At 39.3% G+C, this 22,661-nt stretch overlaps 1 protein-coding gene across 2 annotated transcripts in view; it reads left to right on the top strand.

Moving 5' to 3' along the window:
• Positions 1-21,919, top strand: part of Tafa1 (TAFA chemokine like family member 1) — a 535,401-nt gene extending 513,482 nt beyond the window's left edge. For both annotated transcript variants that reach the window (XM_055628403.1, XM_055628402.1), the window contains exons 4-5: positions 14,729-14,853; positions 20,776-21,919. In XM_055628403.1, coding sequence (XP_055484378.1) covers positions 14,729-14,853; positions 20,776-20,793 — 143 coding nt within the window. In that variant the 3' untranslated portion in view covers positions 20,794-21,919. The remainder of the gene's footprint in view (positions 1-14,728; positions 14,854-20,775) is intronic.
• The last annotated feature ends 742 nt before the right edge of the window (positions 21,920-22,661 follow it).

Here is a 22,661-nt window from a genome sequence, read left to right as displayed (position 1 = left end):
GAATGGGTCAGGTAACCAATTCACAGTCAGTCTCACAAAGGAGGGGAAAAGGATAAAAGAAATTCTAGAGGGTCTGGGCCCATAAAAATTTGTTTCTTCTTCTTTTGTGTTCAAACAGATAGGTGATTCTGGGATTTGTGGTCTTGAGTAAACTGACTACAAGTATAAATTTTTTATACGGATTTATGAATTTTTCTATAAAACTGAAGATGTAACTGTGGAAAGTCGAGAAGGGTAGATTCTCTGTGATGTCTACCAGTATTCTTCTAACTAACTTGCTCATCTATGTCTCTTTTCTCTCATGACATTATCATTGAAAATAAACATCTAACTTGAAATATGAAGTCAAGGAGTCTATACTCCATGGCCAATGACCAGAAATCAATGCAAGCTGTGAGAATAATGTCTGAAGGAAAGTAGAGGAACGGCAAAGGTCTGGGGAACATGGTGTCATTCATAGTTTACTTTTGAAAAGAACATTCTTTGGTTTTGTTTTGTTTTTCTAGTCAGTTGAAATGGTATTTAAGAAGCAGCACTTAAACCAGGATTTGGGTACCACACAACACATACTGTGAGGTGTGTGTGTGTGTGTGTGTGTGTGTGTTTGTACATTTGTGTGTGTATGTGATGTACCAGTGCTGTTGAAAAAGGCAAAAAACCGACAAGGTGGACAGTGTAGACAAGCAGTACTCGGTATCAAGAGCTTGCCAATTCAGGGTTGCTTGATTTTTTTTCATTTTGTTCAGAACATGGAATCTGAAAATTAAGGTACAGTCTCAATACTGGGAATTAAATTCAGCTATTGAAAGCCACCGTCTCAGAAAAGAACACAGACTCTTCAGATGTCCTTTGATTCATAAGCTGCAGGTTTTTTTACCTTTATGTCAAATCCATTCTGCAATTTCTTGGGATTACCATGATTATAAACTAAGAATGTCTTCCCCTGCTAGTAACGATTCAGGCCAATGATTTGGATGCCATTTAAACACATCTTGTCATAAGATGCTTAAATTTTTTATTTAAAAGTTTTTTTTATCAGCATATATTAATTCTACAGAATAGTTTTGTTGTGATATTTTTTCAAACATGTATGCCATGTGTTTTGCTAACACACACACACACACACACACACACACACACACACACACTCTGTGTGACTTCATTTGTCCCTTTCCTCCTTGTGTCAATCTTCTTCCTCCATCAAACTGGTTCCCCTTCCATATCTTGTTTGGTTTGGTTTGCAGGACTTTGGTTTGTTTTTAGTGTGTTGTTTCTGATAACCCAATGAATTTGCTTAGGATTGCTTTCAGAGTGTAAGTGGAAGATTAATTCATAGATGAAGTTGTTTAATTCACACATCAGTGCCTTCAGAAACAAAAATTGTAATTGTAATGTCAAAATGGACAGAAAAAAATATCCCCCCCAACTACACAAACTAAATATTCCTGATTATAACCTAATGTGTTTTACTGTCCCAGTGATTTGGTTACCTAAAGCTGTTAATATTTGAGGTTTGTTTTGTTTTCCTTTGAAACACTTAAATTTTCTTTGTACAGGCTTCTTAGCCTAATACAAGCCCTGATCCCTTCAAAAGACACCAAGAAAACCAAACTACAGCTTCCTCCCTTGTTTGGGATTTGAATGGAGGATTCTTGACATTTTTTTTTTCAATTTTTGAAATTTTTTTATTTTATTTTTTATTACTTACAGTTTATTCACTTTGTAACCCAGCTGTAGCGCCTTCCCCCAACCCCTCCTAACCCTATCCTCCCTCCCTTTTCTTCTCCTATGCCCCTTCCCCAGTCCAATGATAGGAGAGGTTGTCCTCCCCTTCCATCTGACCCTAGTCTATCAGGTCTCATCAGGACTGACCTCATTGTCTTCTTTTGTGGCCTGGTAAGGCTGCTTCCCCCCTCAGGTGGAGGTAATCAAAGAGCTAGCCCATGAGTTCATGTCAGAGACAGACCCTGTTCCTATTACTGGAGAACCCTATTGGACATTGAACTGCCATGGGCTATCTCTGAGTAGGAGTTCCAGGTTATCTCCATGCATGGCCCTTGGTTGGTGTATCAGTCTTAGAAAAGAGACTGGGCACAGATTTTTTTGTTTCTATTGCTCTCCTTGTGGAGCTCCTGTCCCCTCCAGGTATTTCTATCTCTCCTTTCTCTCATAAGATTCCCTGCACTCTGCCCAAAGTTTGGCTATGAGTCTCAGCATCTGCCTCAATACCCTGCAAAGTAGAGTCTTTCAGAGTCCCTCTGTTGTAGGCTTCTGTCCTGTTTCCTATTTTCTCCTTCTTCCAATGTCCATCCCATTTGTCTTTCTGAGTGAAGATTGATCATCTTACCCAGAGTCCTCCTTCTTGCTTAGCTTCTTTAGGTGTACAGATTTTAGTATGATTATCTTATATTATATGTCTAATATCCACTTATAAGTGAGTATATACCATGTGTGTCTTTCTGCTTCTGGAATACCTCACACAGGATGGTCTTTTCTAGATCCCACCATTTGCCTGCAAAATTCATGATTTTTTTGTTTTTAATTGCTGAGTAGTATTCCATTGTGTAAATGTACCACAATTTCTGTATCCATTCCTCAACTGAGGGACATATGGGTTGTTTCCAGCTTCTGGCTATTACAAATAAAGCTGCTACAACCATGGTTGAGCAAATGCCCTTGTTGTATTCTTGAGCATCTTTTGGATATATGCCCAGGAGTGGTATAGCTGGATCTTGAGGCAGCGCTAGCCAATTAAAAAATGGAGTATAGAGGTAAATAGAGAATTCTCAACAGAGGAACACTGAATGGCAGAGAAACACTTAAAGAAATGCTCAATATGCTTATTCACCAGGGAAATGCAAATCAAAATGACCCTAAGATTTCACCTTACACCCATCAAAAGGGCTAAGATCAAAAACTCATGTGACAACACATACTGGAGAGGATGTGGAGAAAGAGGAACCCTCCTCCACTGCTGGTGGGAATGTAAACTTGCATAACCACTTTGGAGATTCTTAACATTTCTATAGCAGTTCTTTTCAAACTTGCCATTTTTCATATTTTTGCTATATAACCACATTCTCTCTTTATTATTCTTCACTTGGTTTGTTCTTTTACATTTACTTGAACATACTCATTTTAGAAGCATATCTTCTGGCTACCTTAGTCCATCTGGAACTATGATATAATCTCATTCCCATGACCCTCATGGCTTGGTGTTTTCCTTTATTCTGGGAAAGATCCATTAGACCTAAATCTATGAAAATCCCAGCTATCCATCTGATGGTTGGCTGACAGATTATTCTAAGAGGATCCAACCTGAGCTAGCTACTCTCTGCTCCTGTGACCCTTTGATATCCCAATCACTTTTAAGCCTCTTTCTATGCTATCTTTGCTAATCTGCTATAGACCAAGCAAATCACAGGGCCAAACTCAGCTAGAAGGGCTGAGGAAACAGAGTATTTCTTTAAGTTACTTTGGGAAGAAGGGAGCATAGATGGAGACAATGATTTTGGCTGTTTTCTTAATTGTAAAATGGAAAATTAGTAACTTGAAAGGATGGTAACTTTTCAAAATAAGGCAGAAATCTATCCCCGTTCCAAAGTGACAACTGTTAGTAAGCTAAGTTTAAAAAGAAAAAAGCACAAGAGCTCAACAACTTTCTTGACTCCCAAAGTTCCTTGCCCTTAAATTGGGAGGCACCACTCTAGTTTCTGGGTTTTATTGTGCAACTTTGGTAAAGTGTTACACTGGCCTTTCAACTTAGCTAACTTATCCTCGGGACGTTGTGCCACATGGCTCAAGGTAAGACAGCTCTGAGTCTGGACTCCTCCCAGATAGATGCTTGCAGAACATTTCTGCATTCATATTCCTGTTCTCTTTTGAGTTTTAGCCTTCACAATGGCATTACTGACATGAACAAAATAATCTGTGATGTGGCAGTGTGGTAGAATTTCTTTTCTATTGGTTGGCACTTTCTAATTTTTTTTTCTAGTTGCTTATAATAAATTCTTGGAATCACTGAATTAAACATTCAATCATTAAAACCTTACATCATCACTCATTTCCTGGTATACTTTAAAATTCACAGGTGAGGTTTTGTCAGGCTGGTATGTAGCTCATAGCACCTATCCTAAGTAGGGCTGAGCATGGAGCAGCTTAACTCTATTTTCTAATAAGAAAAACTAAACACTTTGAGCAGTGTGCAGAGTTCCAAAATTAAGCGTACTGTATTCATGTCAGTTCATGATGTGTGTGTCTATATGGGTGTGTGCTTAAAATAAAACTGAATCCCATTTATGTGTATTGCATATTAAGAGTAAAACAGCCCCGGGGCTAGAACAACGCCTTGGTGGTTATGAGCACCGACTGCTCTTCCTGAGGATCTGAGTTCTAGTCCTGCTCCCACATGACAGCTCACAGCCAACTGTAACTCCAGTCCCCAGAAACTGGTTCCCACTCTGGCATCCATCATGAATGTAGTGCAAAGACGCACATACAAGCGAAACACCCAGAGACATAAAATCATTTTCAGCAAATAAAATGAACTATTAAAAAATAAATACTTGTGCTCATTAAATCATGCTGTGTAAGAGAAAAATGAAATAATCATTTGTTGGTTTCCTCCTCTTAAGGGGTTGACAGCAAAAGAGAGTTCATTCTGAAGAAATACAGGGAGCGTCTTGAAGATGGCAGAAATAAGTAATCAAAGAGTTCTGTTGATATTTCAGACAAATTAAATTATATCTGACTTCTCTGTGATCCAGGGTTAAACATTTCATCCTCTCATGAAAGTCAAATAAGGCATTCTGAAGTTAAATCCATTGCCACAACCCAAAGCCATTGGTCTCCCCAGGGACAACAGGACCAGAGCAATGTTATAAATTGCTGTTCTCTTGTTTTGTAAAAACATCTGAATTAATGCATTCACAAATGTCTACGAGAAAGGTGTGTGTGACTCAGAAACCCTCGGGCCTTGATCTGACTTCCCCTTCCCAAGGATCCAAGTGAGTTGTAATTCACTCAGCAACCCGTGACATCGTAATGAAATCAGAGAAACAGGGCGTCTCATCCAATTCTCCAGGATTTGACTGCTCAGGCAGTAGGTGAGTTCAGGGTTAGAGACACTTCTGCCCTTGTTGCTATCAATTTTTATAGATCTGAAGTAGCCTGAGAGGTTCCATGTGCCCCGTTCTTTCTCCCTTGTCTAAAAGTCTCATCAGTGCCAGGAACATCTCCCTGGGAGTTTGAACTTTCCTTTAATCTAATCCATTTAGAAAATGACTTACAATTTATTGAATAAAGTGGAGAAAATTGATACCTTTTCATTAGGCTGACAAAGTCTTTTTCACTGCTGGCATCTGAAATGTGTTTTCTATTTAAATTTTATTTATATCAATCTTCTCTAGTGAGAGTGAGATTAAAATGAAAGACCTTACAATCAGTGTGCCACTTTCCCATTACTGCCAACGCCATGAGTGCTGGGTTTGCAAATGAACTTGATGTCAGGAATTTCCTGGCCATGATTTAGTATTCTGGATTAGCTGCACAGCGAAGAAAAGCAAAACTGATATTTTAATATATCAATAACCATAAAGGGGAGTACTTTGCATATGAAAAGAAGAAAACATACTTAACTGACATTATTTGATTAGAGCAAATCTGTAGCAGTTCTCACAAAACCCACAGCAGAGAGGCTAATACCTTTGCAAAATACTTTTCTTAAATTGAGGAAATACTTGTATACCAGTGTAGTTCTCCAAGGAGCCATTTCTAAAATGGAACACACAGCCAAATGGAACGGTGTGCATTCCCCACACAAAAGATTATGGGTTCTGTTCCTTCTCTATTTATATTTATCTGTATGCTCTGAATGCTTGAAAATAGTTTGTGTTGGCTTTAGAATCAGAGAATGCCAAGTTTGTTGTGGCGGATGGCAAAACTTCTGGAAACCTTTATGCCTTGATAAAAGAAACAAATTCTATGTTCTGTGAACCTCAGAGATAATTTTAAATGTCTCAACTGTGAGATGTTACATTTAAAGATTCACGGAATACCTCAAATGAAATTTATTAAGTAGTCATGGATCCTTGTGTTCCTCTTATGACTGCTTAAAAATCATATACCAAGCACTGTGGGATGGGACAATAAGTAATGTGCTTGCTGTATAAGTATTAGAAACAAAGTTTGAATGTCCAGTAGTCACATAAGTGCTAGACAGGCAGCCCACCTGTCATTCCAGGACTCCGGAGCAGAGATAGGGGATGCCCTGAGCCATCTGGCTTACTAGGCTAACCAAATCAGTGAGCTCCAAGTGCAGAGAGAGACCCTACCTCGGTTTATGAAGTGGAAATAGATTGCCCTCGCAGGCAAGCCCACAATTGTCTGCTTGCACACGTGTAAACACACACACACACACACACACACACACAAATGAATCTAAACTGACATGAAAGTACATTTAGCTGAACTTACTTCTAAAAAAAAAAAAAAAGCCATCTGCTCAAGGAAAGGAGGACAGCGTTAGGCTCTTTACTGGACTCAAGGACAGAGTTATCCTGGAATGAAATTTCAGAGTAAGCCTGAACTCAAGCGTCAGTGTCCAGCCCAAGAAGGAACTTAATGGTAACAAGGGATTGGAGTTCTCTATTGAGTACGAGAAGTCAAAATATTCTGTCACCAGAACAGATAATTCTTTCCAAAGCAGTAAATGCACCCAGCGACTGATAAGATAGCTCCAGACGAAGATGACCAGAAAGGACAGTTTGCAGTTTAAAGCTGTCCCTTTCTCTTATAAAACATATGCTTGTGTGCTCCGGTATGAAATTTTCTTGACGATAAGGTAATTTCATTGGTGAGGAATCTTTCGCCACTACCACCCTGCTTATCTAAATTAGATCCACTCATCTATTCCCCTGAAAGTATGTTGTATCTTTATGCAGGACAGTTTGCCTCTAGATATTATCTGTTCTTTACATCCCCACGTCGCTGCTATAAGAAGCTGGCTGTAGCTGAAGGTTGGAAACTGTACCTCTTTACTTTATGTCTAGAACAGAAGTCAATAAATAGCTTTTGTATGTATAAGATATAGTACTTTCTCCAATGCACTCAAGTAGCACCACCTAAAGACATTGTATCGGTCGGTCTTTGTGGTTTTAAATCCAGCTTATTTTACATTTCCCACCTTCAACCAAAACCTTTATCAAAGTAAATTACCTCTGTCTGGAAAAAGCTAGAAAATAACTTCTAGGAAAAATATAATGATAGTCAAACCTATTCTTGGCTATTCATTCCATGAATCTTTAAAATATGCAATATTAATATATGTGTTATATAGCATATATGTGTTATAATTTACATGTTAGATCATACATTTGATGGTATATGTATATTAGAACTTGTATATACTTCCACTGAGGATCAGATTTTAATTCAGACACAGTGCATAATAAATAAATATATATATATATATATATAAATATTTACTGACATGAATATTTGCTTTGATGAATACAGAGTTTACTATGCTTTATTCTAACTCCTTCATTTCATTTAAAATTCACAATAACCAGTTGTGGTTTTTATAACCAAGGAAACTGAGTCTTGAATCACACAATATTTGAAAGCCATATTGCTAATGAGTGGAGGAGTTAAGACTGAAACTTAGGGCCCTAAGAATCACAGACATGTAACTTAGCACATACCATGGAGCTTGACAAGGCTGGATCACTCTCTTGAATATGTGATCATAAGAAAAGGAAGTCTGGAGAAATGGCAGCATGACTATTCGATGCTTTTGACTTTCTCTTTGCTTTGATAAAAACAATGACATACTTGGAGTTACTAGAGAGCCCTTGAAAAACAGCACTATAACTGTGTACCAACAACTGTGCGAAAAGCAGAGGCTGGAGAGCTGTACCATCCCAACGGAGTAGTAACTGTTTCTTCCATTGCATGACATATTGGATAAGAGTGAGGGTGGAAATCTATCTTGATTGATGTGCTTGTAATCTTATAAAATGTGATCATATGTTCAACCATTTAATTTATGCTCAGATTTTCATTAAGTCATAAAAGCAAGCTCCCGCCCTGCACTTCTTAGGTGCTCTACCACAGGAGCCCTAAATCAAGCCTTTCTGTGAATTAGACATAATGGCAGTACCTGCTTTCCGGGGTGCTTGAAAAGCTAAGGTGAACAGGCAGCAAGTTCAAGGTCAGCCTAAGAAATACACAGAGGTTCTGTCAGTCAGAGACCACCACAGAAAACTACAACCAGTCAAAATGCAGAGCTGTGGAGCGCAGTCCAAGTCTATAAAACTCTTCCACACCTAAGGCTCAAGGAACACTGAGGAAGAGGGGGCAGAGACTGAAACAACCAAAGGATCGGGGGGGGGGGGGGTTGGGTGTGCGACTGCGGCTCCAGGTAACTTCAGATGCAGTGCACAAAGAAGTCTGCGAACACTGCTGCCAGGCAGGGGCTGGGCAAGGGCCCTCGCCGCGGAGATGCTGAAGTGGGCGGGGAAAAGCATGAGGCCACTCCCAACACCAGGAACATCAGCAACTGAGGGAAGCTGAGAGCAGGAGAGGTGATCTTCCAGGGAAGAGCACACCGATCGCCTTTCCAGTGCCAAACGGCCAGCCCTGAAAACATACATGCAACTAGTAGTTTACAGACTGAACATGTTTTTATATGTGTATGTATGGGTTTATGTACATGTGTATGTGTATATACATATAATGTATGCATATATGTATACATGTACATATGTATATATGTTTATATGTGTACATATGTATATATAACATACATAATGTATATACATATATGTATGTGTGTATATGTTTATATATGTATATACATTATACATACATATATATGTGCATAAATACATGTGTACACATATACATGTATAAATATGCATGTAATATATACACATACATATACACATATACATCATATATACATATATACATATATACATATATACATACACATGCAGGCAATAACAATTAGCAAAAAGAGGCCACAAATTTGGAGGAGAGGAGGGAGGGGTATATGGGAGGGTTTGAAGGGAGGAAAGGAAGGTAGAAATGTAATTATATAATTTCAAAAATTAAAAGAAATAAAAGTATTTTTGTACAAAACTTTTTAAAAGTTTTAAAAAAATAACGTCACTGGCAGCCTTTGTGTTCTCTTCTGGCTTACACTCCACGGCCCAGTTCTTCTTCCTCAAGCTCCCCTTTCTCATGCTTCACTTTTGTTCCTGGAATCTAAGCTCTAGAATCTTCAGTGACTGACCCATTCAAGAGAAGTGACAAACAGAAGGCTAGCTTCCTGTCTACGGAACTTCTGGAGTGTATTAAAGTTTTCCCGTTTCCACCTTCCCATGCCAGCCTGCTCTTTTAGCATAGCAATGAACTTGCTTGCAGAAGATCGCTGTGCCCATTTATTTGTGACAAAGGGCAGCAGTGCCTCCGTTAAGACACCAGCTCTAAAGGGACGCTGCAGGGCGGCCCCTGTCATGGTCTTTACTTTATCACTACATAGTGCGTCGATAAACGTTTCCTGGGCTGAGAGTCAACCACTGTTTGTAGAGATGACATAAAAGGGATTTCTGCTCTTGTTCAATCTGACGCTCACGAGCTGTATCTATTAAACTTTTTGGGCAAAGTTTATCTCACTGCATCCCCGCATCCGTGACAATGGGGGTAACAGGAGCAGCATCAGGAAAGGGTGACCGCCCGTCTGGATTCTCACTGATTCACCTCTTACAGTTTCTTTGGCTCCGCGGCAGTATGATCTGGTATAAGGGAGAAACCCAGCACTCATGATTAAAGGGGCTTTAGTGATTTTTAAGAAGCTCTCCGGGAGACATGAACATCCTTGAAAGAGCTGAAGATCAGATATTTCCTGCACATGACACATTCACGGAGCAAATCCCAGAACCCTGGGGTTAAAAGGGACCGTCAAGCCCCCTTTCATAATCACTATGGATAAGAGGAAGTCGCTTTCGCGGATGATGTTTAATTAACTCGGTTTTTTTGAGGGATGAAAAGCCCTTGTCACAGTTACATATCTGCTGCACAGCATCCCTCTCTTCCAAAATTGTTCCCTGGTGGGGATTTCTGTACAATGTTGTAACTAATGGAATCGAGCAACGCACATCTCAGACCAGAGAGGCAGCAAGCGTGCTGAAACTAATTTCATCAGACATTGAATGTATTTTTTTTTTTTGTATGTGTTTGTGTTTGACATGAAATTATTTTCAGCAGAAATGTGGCAGGGAAAATCCATTCACTCAGCAATCAATAATTGTTTTTAAGCTCTCTGAATTCTGAGCACAAAACTATAAGTAAGTGTGCACTGTAAGGATTACGTTTAAGCTGGCCTGGAACCCTTCTTACCTCCGTGAACCTGAAAAGGCTAACCACTAGGGTTCGACAGTAACCACTGTGAGGATGATTAATACATTTTAAGTTCTTTGTACAGGGGCCGGAAGCGGTGGCACATCGCTTTAATGCTAACCCTCAGAGGTAGAAGCAGGTGGATCATGTGAGGCAACCTGCATAATAAAAATCCTCAAAATAAAAATTAAAAAAAAAAAAAAAAAAAAAAAACGAAAAATCTGGGCACAGGAGTCTTTTCTGAGACTGACCCTCCATCCAAGGACCATGCATGGAGATAACCTAGAACCCCTGCTCAGATGTAGCCCATGGCAGCTCAGTCACTAAGTTTTCCCTAGTAAGGGAACAGGGGCTGTTTCTGACATGAACTCGGTGGGTGGCTTTTTGATCACCTCCCCTTGAGGGGTTGGGGAGCAGCCTTACCAGGCCACAGAGGAAGACAATGCAGCCAGTCCTGATGAGATCTGATAGCTAGGGTCAGATGGAAGGGCCTCCCCTATCAGTGGACTAGGGGAGGAGCATGGGAGAAAGGGGAGGGAGGGTGGGATTGGGAAGGGCTGAAGGAGGGAGCTACAGCTGGGATATAAAGTGAATGAACTGTAAATAAATAAATAAATAAATAAATAAATAAATAAATAAATAAACAAACAAACAAACTAATACAGACACATAAACTGACATTCAGTAAATACCAGTTATCATTTGTATTATTATCTACTATAATTTGAGACAATTAAAAATTATTCAGATGAAGAATCTAGATTTTTAATGTATATTTTAATTATATATACATATATTTTGTGATGAAGGAAAGACTATATTGGAGGATGAAGGAATGTAAAGGAAGTGAGTGGGGCAAACAGAAAAGTAATGAGAAAAAAAAGGACAAACATTGTTTCATTCATGTGTAGAATCTAGTGTGTGTGTGTTTGTGTGTGTATGAGAGAGTGAGGGAGAGAAGAAAAGAGGGAGAGACAGGCAGGCAGACAGGAGACTTGGGGAAAGGAACCAGTTGGAATAAGGAAAGGATGTACCAGGAATGACTATGAGGCTATGAGGATAGTACATATATAAGTGTGTTTGTGTGTGTGTGTGTGTGTGTGTGTGTGTGTGTGTGTGTAAGTATTAACATAAACCCATAATTATATATTCTAAGTAAATATTTCAAAAAGTGGCTGGAGGGGTTGGAGAAATGGTTCAGCAGTTAAGAGCATTTCTTGCTCTTGCAGATAACCTGAGTTTGGTTCTCACTGTTCACATGGCAGCTCTCAGCTGTTTATTCCAGTTCTACAGGGACTTTACACACCTTTTAACTTTCATGACCATTGTCCAACTGGGGTGCAGAGACATACATGCAGGCAAGGCACGCATGCACATAAAAATAAATCTGTAAGTATTTGTGAAAATAAAAGCATTCTAAATTTAAAAATTCTCAGTTTGAAATAATACAGTTTTGTTTTGTTGTGTTTTTTTTTTTTTTTTTTTCTTTTTCAAGACAGTTTCTCTGTGTAGCTCTGGCTGTCCTGGAACTTGTTCCTGAAGACCAGGGTGACTAGAACTCAGAGATCGACCTGCCTCTGCCTCCTGAGTGCTGGGATTCAAGGTGTGAGCTCTTTGATTTTTTTTTCCTAATAAAAATTTTTAGAAATGAGTCATTATACAAAAAAAATCCTTTACATCCTTCATATATTCAGTGACAAAGGAAACGATATTTATATTAAAAGCACTATGAGCATAGAAGTAAAACTAAGTATTAATTACAAATGTATGCTTAAAATTAAGAAACAATTAAATAAAATTTGAGCCAGGTGTTGTGGCACACGTCTGTAAACCCAGCACTCAGGGAGGCAGGTGGAGCTCTGTTAGTTCATGACCAGCCTGGTCTACAAAGTGAGTCCAGGACAGCCAAGGCCACAGAGAAATCTTGTCTCAAAAACAAACAAACAACAACAACAACAACAAAAGGGGGGATGGGGAATTTGAAATCATCTCAGAAAATTGACCAAAGTTTTGAGAATATCAATAACTATGTAATATCAATCTATATGATTTTATAAATATGTACTGAGTAGAAAAAAACGAATTTTTATACTGATTTTTTTCTAATTGTAATTTTATTTCCATTTTTAAAGATACAGAAACGGGTAACTCACATTGATACAAGCTCGTTTTATGAAGCTTAACAGATTCTTATTGTTCCCCTAATCTGAAGGTTTAAAATAGCTTCCAGTTTGGGTAGAGGAACAGGGTAGTTTAGAATTCTCTCTTTGGGTCATACATATGAAAGATGCTGAAGAAAATACAAGTTTTATGAAAAATGCCAGAATTAGGGACCGCAGCTTGACCTAGGCTATAGAGACATGTGTATGAAGATGCCTGTACATTTGGATAATCCACCAAAGAAGGAGGTGCTGAAGGATGGAGCAGACTCGCAGAGGAGAGGCAGATCAGCCGCTTCATTCTGCAAGAAAAGCCACAGTAGGAATGTTTTACCGTTATGAGTATATCTGGGGACTTCTCATTCTTACCGAGCCTTCCCCGCAACAGCCAGCGGCTCTTTACAGCTTTGAATTAAAGGTGCTTCATGAGGTTGGAAATCCCCCCCCCCCCGTCTGTCTATACATTTACTGAGAAAATATTAATGCCTAAGAAAAAGGGAAACTGCTTTGGTAGTAGCTTGAAGCAAAGTAGGTCAGCTCAAAGAGGGCCCAGAGCTGCCTGGAGGACAGGGCATGTGCAGGTCTTTAGAAACAGGCGCAAATACTGCCCGCTGACCTCACTGCCAGCCGGTTTTTATTACTATCCCTCTAAAGAGGAAGTGTGGGGGGGACTGTGACAGCACACTTACTACTTACTGCAAGGATTGTTGAGAGAGCATCCTTCTCCTAAGAGCAAAACCAGATGATGAGATGATGTCTGTTCTCCGGGATTTCAGTTCAGGGGCACAGTATGAAAATAGGGGTTAGGCCTTAAAAGGTAAACACCGGGCTTGGAGATAAATGTGAGGAAACTGTTGCTGGTTAAACAGCAGTTGAAGGGAACCACGTATCGCAGGTTGTCAGTTCACACCAGCACATCTTTATTTTTTTCTCATGTTTATGGAAGTTTTAACATTTTTTGTTGTTGTTGTTCCCTCTCAACATGACATTGTTTTCTTTGCTGGAAGGGGGCGGGCAGAGAGAGAAATTGCATGCCTAGAGAGGGGAGAGAAGAAATGCAGAAAGAGAAAGAGAGAGGAAATGCAGAGAGAGAGAGGGGAAGACAGAAAAAGAGAGAGAAGGGAACCAAAATTTCTGGATTATATAATGAAGCGCCTCTGGAGAAGAGGAAGCCCCACCCCTGGGCTTGAAAATTCAAGGTAGAGGGTGGAGTGTGCCAGCCATGCCTTCTAACAGGTAGGGACAGAGGGATACTGGGAGAAACCGCAGGCCAGGTCCACTTTGGTTAAATAGACACCTCAGCCGCTTGTCCTGGATCTGAATCCCAATAATGTGTGTGTGTGTGTGTGTGTGTGAATGTACATATGTTGCCAGTGCCTTTTGGCCATCCTTGCTATAACCCTCCAAAAGACAGTTTGATCTGCAGTTTGGCTTGTAATAGGTTCCCCCCCCCCCCACAGCTTATCAAACATACGAAAGAGAACCCACAGCCCATACCAACTTACCTTTGACTGCGACGGAACAAACTTTCTTTCATCATTACTCTTGATTTGTACCTTACAACTTTGCTTCTGCGCTTTCAGCTCATTTTTCTTTCTTTTGCCAGGGCTTTGAAATTCTCCAAGGCCCTAGGCTAAGGGATAAACCTAATGCTGGGTGGATAAACTGGCCTTTCTGAAAAGAATACGTCAGTCATTCTGAAGAATACTCAGCTCTTTGTCCCTTTAACTGGAAAAAAAATAGCACAAGGTCCCTGGTCTACAAAAAGTAGTGAGTCAAAATCCCTCAAAATCTGAGAGTAAATCTCCCACGTAGCAAGTATCAGACCAGGAAGAGCTATATAGCAAGACTCTGTCTCAGACAGAGCGACACAAAACAAAAATGTCCCTGTTCCTCTTTTTTTTTTTTTTTTTTTTAATTATATGAGGTGATTTTGGACAGTGCGGTGAATAAGAAAACCAGGTGACATCGATGTGTTTGCACTATGATACTTGCTGTCTTGGCAAGTAACTTCCTATCCAGGTCTAGAAGATGGAAGTCGACCTACTGTGTGGCAGAGAACATTAAAGCCTGCAGATGGGTACAGCATCAGAATGTAGGGTTACTTGGTAAAGTACAAATACAGTTGTTTCCTGTTTTTGTTTTTGTTTTTGTTTTTTGCACAGCCTCCATAGTCATTGGGAAATGGTGGTGTGAGATGGAGCCCTGCCTAGAAGGAGAAGAATGCAAGACGCTCCCCGACAATTCCGGATGGATGTGTGCTACAGGCAACAAAATTAAGACCACAAGAGTAAGTCTGCCTCGGTTTCAACCTGTGCTGCCTGCTTTGCTCTTGCATTAGCAGTCAGAAGGGCTTGGGATGGGACAGGAGGAAAGATGTCCTTTAACGGGACATATTCTGGACTAGATGGGTCAGTGTCCATCCATGAATTAGAAGTTAGAGTTTGACCCTGACCTTTCTGCATGATGTAGTTCTTCATTTATGTTCCAGAGTCACAGATAAATCCCCAGGGCAGGCAATGATTAGGAAGTTGCTTGAGTGTTACACCTTGCAAACAGGGTGTTCAGAATGATATTCACATTCCTTGCTTGATTCATTCAGGCAGCATGCTGACAAAGACTGTGTTTTGTTGATGTACTTAAAAAAACAAACAACAACAACAAAAAAACCCCTCTTTTAGTTATGTTTCTTATATCTTTTTCTCCCTACTCCACCTCAGTCTCTTCCATCACCCCAACACCAGGTAGGAGACAGAAAAGGTTAGTGGGAGAGGGGCCAGGTTCTTTCTTAGCTGCTTCCTGCTGGTCAGGGTCATCCAGGTCCTGGGAGCCAGTCCAGTCCTCATTTCGGGAGAGCTCCATCTTCTTGTCTCACAACAGCAACTAGGAGCAGCAAGGGGAAAGCAGGAACAACCTTGTTCTTTCCCCAGCTCCACACTTTCAGGACTCTGGCATTTATTCTCTCTCCAGTGTTTTTTTTTTTTTTTTTTTTTTAGTACAGTCATGTTTAAAGGAATTTTAATGACCTTTTAGAGAAGTGCAAAAAGATTTGTAAGGTCAGTAATTATTCCTTGATTTCTCTGGTTAAACCAGGAGCTTCCTAAAATTATAAAGTATGGAGGGCGAAGCTGTTTCCCCCATTAGTATGAGTGTTATGGTGCCATACCAGGGTAGATGGATGTGGCTATACCAACCATTCACCACGGAGGGATTGGACTTGGGTGACACCTACAGGGGAGAAGGTGGGTGGAGCTCTGGATGCTTAAGAGGGATTCTTTATCCACTAGTACAAAGACATGAACACAGTTTAACAGCTAGTATCACCCTATGCTGTATACCATTCAATTGTCAGCGTATCAACCCTGGAGAGTGTTTGTGTGTATGTGTGTAGGCATGTGTATGTTTATTTGTTTATTTATTAGTCATTTAAAAAGTGACCTTTACCAGTTGTAAAGTCCACATGATAAACATTTACTGTAACGAAAGGTGACACAGATTTTGAAAAGCATCCCCAATTCTAGTCACTGTATTATGAAACTTGATATGCTCTTTCTTCCCAATATCCTACTTCCAATAAATAAAAGTGGACTATATGATACAGAAATCAGAAAAAGAAAAGTTATATAATGCTGTATAAAAACACTCAAGTTTTTCATATATAAAATAAAGGTGTGTCAATATAATTGCCTGTATGGACTATAGTGGCCAAAAAATTTTGGCCATAATTCCTTGGCTTGTGGTCAAGAGGGATTTCAGAGTCACCTTAACTTGTTAATATGTGTCCTCATGTCTCTGAATAATTCAGCATAGATTTTTGCTTCTCATTGCAATTAAATGCTTAAATAAGGAAACATCTAGAAGAGAGGCTGGCCTGGGATACCTCAAAAGAATTTGTTTTAATTAGCTGGTAGAAGAGGTCAGATTTGCATATGGTTATGTTTCATCTGAAAGGTACCTGGACAAGCTAGAATACTTGACACTGCTCTGAATTAGACTTACAGTTCAATCACATTCAGTTTGAACACATCACTTAAGTGTCCTTTGCCAAGTCTCAGTCCGTGGTCAACTGATGACTGATACTCTATATAGAAGGTACCCCTTACTCTCATAGTGACTTAGAATGAAAAAGCTCATTAAAGAAAACTAATCTGACTCAATTATTTCATCACTTAAGTGTAGAAAATTCCAAGAACACTAACTCAGAGACTCTTTGGAAGATAGACTTTATGCTCAAAACTGAAAAATGAAAACACCCAGAAATAGTGCCTGCTACTTTTTTTGAGAGCTGTGCAGCTTTTGTTTAAATTTGGCCTCTATCTTATTTTGGAGTCTACTTTAGCCATCAGGCATGTTCTAGTGCACCCCCACACTCCTTCCTCATCAAACGGGGCATGTGCAGAACCTGGTCACTGTGCTGAGGAGGGAGCACTCTATTTGCCCCACCCTGGGCAGCTGAAGCTACAAGAAAAGTGACCTGTGGCTGATGGCGCTTTGAAAGTGTAGAGTGTATGTGTTCTGCCACGCACACAGCTGAAAATTCTCAAGAGTTCTCTTAGATGGGGGGAAGAGGACACCGGAGAAAGCCTTGCTTTATAAACACTGAGAATATTCAAACACTGCTTTCACCTTTTCTCTGCGAGATTCCCCAGAACTCCTGGATGTCAAACTTACATTTAAAGAGAAAACACAGTGGTTGAGCCCAGACATGCATCTAGGAGCCTACATTCTAATGGTAGACTAACAACAATTCTTAGATCAAATGCTCTGAAAGTAAGGTCTATGCTCATTTTTTTGTAGACCCATGGGTGCTTTTCCCATCAGAATGCATATATACCTACCCACTTCAAATATTGACTCTAACAATTTAGCATTTAAAATAGATTACTTCACAGAGGGACTTTAAGCGTTATGAGTTCAATTTTTATTGTTATCTAAGAGGTAAGAAAAAACAAAAGAAACCACTTCTTTTCTTATTATATGTAAGACTAGTCTTAAAAGATCACTGGCCACAATTTACAAAAAGGAAAAGTTGAAAAGACCACTCTAAACTGTTAACTGTTAAAATGTCAAGTGAACACTTCTTTCGGGCTGTTAGTTTAAATATTAACTCTTGGGCCAGAGAGATGATGCAGCTGCAAAAGCCCTTGATATGCAAGCCTAAAGAACTGAATTCAGATTCCCATGCCCCACATAACAAGCCAAGATGGAACATGCCTATATCCTGCTGCTGGGGAAGCAGAGACAGGAGGATCCCTGGAACTTGCTGGCCAATTATTCTTGCCAAATCTGTGAGCTCTGGGTTCAATAATGACCCTGTCTTAAAAATAGCAGAGCAGGGTACTAGAAGGACACACGTGTGTACACACACACGCCAAAAAACATGCACATACCACATATAAATAACCACATATAAATAAATAAAATACATTCCCAGGTAAAGGTCTTTGTCACAAGGTTTCCAGGGACTTCTTTTCCCATTCAAAGCCTTCTGGTAAAAAGACTCAGAAAGTTTCTGAAATATAGATAAGCAAGAGATGTTTTGCTGTGTGGTCTACTTTAAAGATTTCCAGTGTTCATTTTTAAAGGAGGGCTGGATAGTAAAAATTCCATATATCATCTCAACGAAAAGTCCCCAGAAGAGACAGGCCTGAGTAGCAAGCCACAATGAAGAAGATTCTTGGTAATGGTGGCTGTCAGAGACAGTCTAACCTAAGGAGGTAGAAAAGATAGGGCGAACTAGGTGAAGCACTTTCTATCAAGGGATTTGGAGTGATGAATCTTAAGAAGATTTAAGATCCCTGGAAGTCATGGTATAGCAAGGAAGTATTCACGTTTGAGAGAGTGTCAAGATTCAGCGTGAAGTATGATAACACTGCTTTCACACCCTGGGCAGAAGTTTGGGCTATCATCACAGAGTTTTATGGCTACACATGTCCCTCTTTGATCATTGGTTATTTGATTAGAATTGTTTTATTGTTGTATAGTAGCAAAACTAGACTAAATGTCGCCTTGAATTTTTTTCTGTGTTTCCAGATGTTTCTTAACATTTATTTTATTTAAACTAATATAGAAAGATATGGAATGTTGTTGAGGCTCTACCCACGTTCAGGAACTTAGAAACCTTGATTAAGTAGTGTAATGGTGTGACTTAGAAGAGAAGAATTCCCCACAGAGGAAACAAGTTATCTTACTCTGATATGCTAACTATTATCTGGAAATATATTGTCAGGTGCTGTGACGAGATGAAAGGAAGAGGGATGGAATTCAGAGAAAATTATAATCAGTTGGAAAGAAAAACAAAAAGATAGAGCTTGCAGAACATAGTCTGATTGATTTCCTTGGGAAAAATTGATTAACTGTAGATTTGCTTCAACCAAATGGGGGGGGGAGAGAATAATTACAGTGTCTTGTAAACTTAAGTTTTGTTTCCTAAGAGGAGTTATCAGACCTTAAATTGCATAACCACAACAAAGCATACCAGCCGTCTTGTCAATCACCGTAACACAAACCTCCAAAGTCCTCTGTCAATGCTCTCTCCTCTATCCCTCTGATGATAACTTTGAATTTGGCAATATATAGCCATTCTAATTATCCCAACACTTCTTATATATTTAAAAAGAGAATTCCAGTTTGGACACCTTCTAGCCCCTTGTTCTTCTTCACAACAATTGTACCAGATCTAAAATGCTTTGAGCGCTTATAGCATTACAATTCTGATTACCATTCAATTTCCAGCTGAAGTACTGAAATGGAGGGAGAGAAGGGTACCAACCTCCAAAGAGGTAATATCAAATTGCTGTCTAAAAAAAAGACAATTGAAAGATAAGAAAGAGACATCAGACATGGAGATGGTTGAGCAATTTACAGAATTGCAGGAAAGGAAGTTGAACCATTTTATGTAGTCACAGGTGCCCCTGAAAGCAATAAATTCATTAATTGCTTTAGTCAGTAAATACAGGTAATATGCTATCTAATTTTAATGTGTTGATGGTTCCAGGGTTTGATGGCAATAGGACAGCGTTCCTAGCCTTCTGCATTGGGGTAGGGAATAAAATTAGAGATGAAAGAAAGGCAATTTCAATTCAGTTCGGTAAATGCTGCTTTGGTCCTTTTTGTAGTGGAAAGGAAGACACTGTCAACCAAAGGTTATGTCAGCCATTGGAATAAAAAAAAATGGAAGTGTCAAAGATCTATTATTTGTAAGGAGAAAACACAAAAGAAATTTATGAAAAATTTCCTTATATTCTTCACCTGGACCAAGAAATGTTTAAGAGCAAATTTTTATTATTATTCTAGCTAATTCTAAAAGATTTTAATTGATTTGTTCTTCTTGTCTCAGAAGGATCATTTTCCAAAGCTATAAAAAAATTAAGATATCTAGGAGTGCATTTCTGATATCCTGGTATGCACAACACCCTGGCTTTTGTTCCAACATCACAAAAAATTGAGATGATGAAAAACAATAGCTTATTTCTTAAAGCTGGCTTCTCCTTGCTAGAGTCATCATTCATGTTTTCAGCCAGTGGCTCCTTAAGCATGCATGTGCCCTCAATATTTGAGTCTTTGGTTCATAATGAAATGGATTAAGTGCCCTATGTATATCCTTGCATATTCTTGATTCCAATTAACAGATGGTTCCTCATCTTATAAAGGTCCCTCTCTGCTACTCCATAGACATGGACTAATCTGGGCAATGATTTTACCAACAGCACTCCTCGGTGTCTTACAACAGACAACTTCACAAGGCCATGGGGTGACCAGCTCAAATTCTCATTATAGGAGCAGAGATTAATTACATAATTTGCATGGCCTAGTGCAACAAGAAGATGTAAGGCCCTCATTAAGAATCTATTTGTAAATTCACAACAGCCACAGTAAAATAAATAAACAAACAAACAAATAAATAAATAAGGCAACTGTGGAGCCTTATTGAGACAGAATCCATGGAATGGATAGAGATTATATACCCATGAAGCCAGTTCTGGGTAAACATTTCTCTAAGAATCTTTCTCCTCAGTTTTGACACAGAGAAACTTAATGGATTTGTGGAAATAGGGAGGATCAGTCCATACGCTTTGAGCATCACTTGAGAACCACCTGAATAAGGCAACACAATAAAATGAAAGGCATCCTCTCTTTCTGTAAGAACGAATTTCTTTGTGCCTTCATTTCTTACTATTCTAACTAAAACATCTTTTTTCTTTGGTTTCAGATTCATCCAAGAACCTAACAGAAGCATTTGTGTATATAAGTAAGAAAAAACAACCTGTGGAAGATACATCATGAGGATTTAAAACATCTTACATACTTGCAAGCCAAATGGATATCTTATTTGCACTTGCACTGGTTACCAGATAATCACAGTGTGTTTGCTTTTTGAAACAAAGCATCCCAAAAGAAGAAGACTCGGGATTTTCTGGCAACGTCATGGGATACGGCTTTTAAAAGGAAATGAGTTTTCTCTGTGAAATTTGGGGGATCATGAAGAACGATCAACCACCTTCTAATTTGGAACTACAGTTACTTTGTACCATTTGAAATATATGTATATATATAATATTTTGAAATATTATATATTCTCTTCAAGAAATGGACAGTACCACAGTGTGAGGTGGCTGGCGTAGCCCTTTCAAGTTTTGGATATTTGGTCGGTTTTGTTTCGTTTGCCATTTCTTTTTCTCTCGGTGAGGAAGATACACGCCCGTGTGAGAATCCAACATGGCACTCTCCCTGGAAGGCCAGCTGCAGGCGGACTCCTGGAATCTGAGGCATCCTAACAATACTGAGTCAAGAGCTTCCCCCTGTTTCGACCCAACGAAGCTCCATCGTCTTGTTTTATTGCTTTCTACCCTGTGCAATATTAGCATGCAAGCTTGGCTTACATAACCATACTTTATATTCAATTGATATATAATAACCGGTCTAACCTCTTCCAGGAAAATATTTTTAGAACTACTAGCTTTTCCACAGATAAGCAAATGAGGATTCTCAAGGGAGCTGCTCCACCATGCTATTAAGACTCTAGCAGGATGGTAGGATGTAGGCCCCCTGTATCAGTAAGTCCTGTAAATACGATGTCTTAGGGCTTTGTACAGCTGTCTTAGACTGCAGAAGTGTCCTCTGATTAAATCCAAAGTCTGGCGTTGTTGACTACGTAGTGCTGTAGCGACAAGTCTTCTCATGGCACCTCTTTCTATGTTTGATTTGCTTTTTCCTAGAGTATTTGCATCTCCTCGGGTGAGATAGGAAGGCTATGAAAGCAATTAGGTTTCACAATGATCTATGTGACCAAGTGTTGGACAGCCCTATTAAAGTGGTAAATAAGTTCTTTTTTAACCCACTTGTCCTCTTTGTTTGCCATGTAGCGTTCCAAACTCTGCTTTAACCAAACCATGAAAACACCCTTGCTCGTGTTTGTAGTTAGCTAGGAGGTCTTGGAATCTCTAGAGGCTACTATATCCAACAATAATATTTTGAAACCTAGAAATGCATTAATATGATTTTAGTAAAATATCCAGTTACAATTACAGGGCTTTTATGTGGGTTACTCTGATAATATATATGTGGTTCACACACATGCCAAATGAACAAACAAAAACTCCATTTTCCCTGTCTATTTGGAGTTAAGTTTTGAGCTGAGCTAAGAGGTAAGCATCTACCTAAGGTCTAATTTTCCTGGGGAACATTTTAAAGGGATTTTACACTCCTGTTACCATATCATCTCAAAACTGCAATTTTTTTTTTCCTCCCAAAATCATTCTCTGGCATCTGTGTTGTCAGAGCCACTTAGTAAATCAACAGCACCGCAGGCCCTGAGTCTGGACTTTTTAAGTATCAAACCTCAAGTAAGACTCAAGACACCCCCTTTTTAGTCTACCAAGAAAGCCTGAGGTTGGATTGACTGTGTGAACTATTAAGCAGAAATTTTGATTCTGTATCTTGAAGGCCTGTAGAAAGTATCTAGAAATAGAAATAGGATCTTAACTGTAAAATCGAGACTTCCAAACACTTCTGTAGATATTTGCTAAACGGTAACATACGATTTGCACCAGTATCCAGGTGTGTTTGCAAGTGATAGCTAGCCATCACTTGATAGCC

The sequence above is a fragment of the Psammomys obesus genome, unplaced genomic scaffold (assembly GCF_907164565.1).
Source record: "Psammomys obesus unplaced genomic scaffold, mPsaObe1.curated_primary_1811, whole genome shotgun sequence".
NCBI classification, from domain to species: Eukaryota; Metazoa; Chordata; class Mammalia; order Rodentia; family Muridae; genus Psammomys; species Psammomys obesus.
This window is presented reverse-complemented; position numbering and strand designations above follow the sequence as displayed.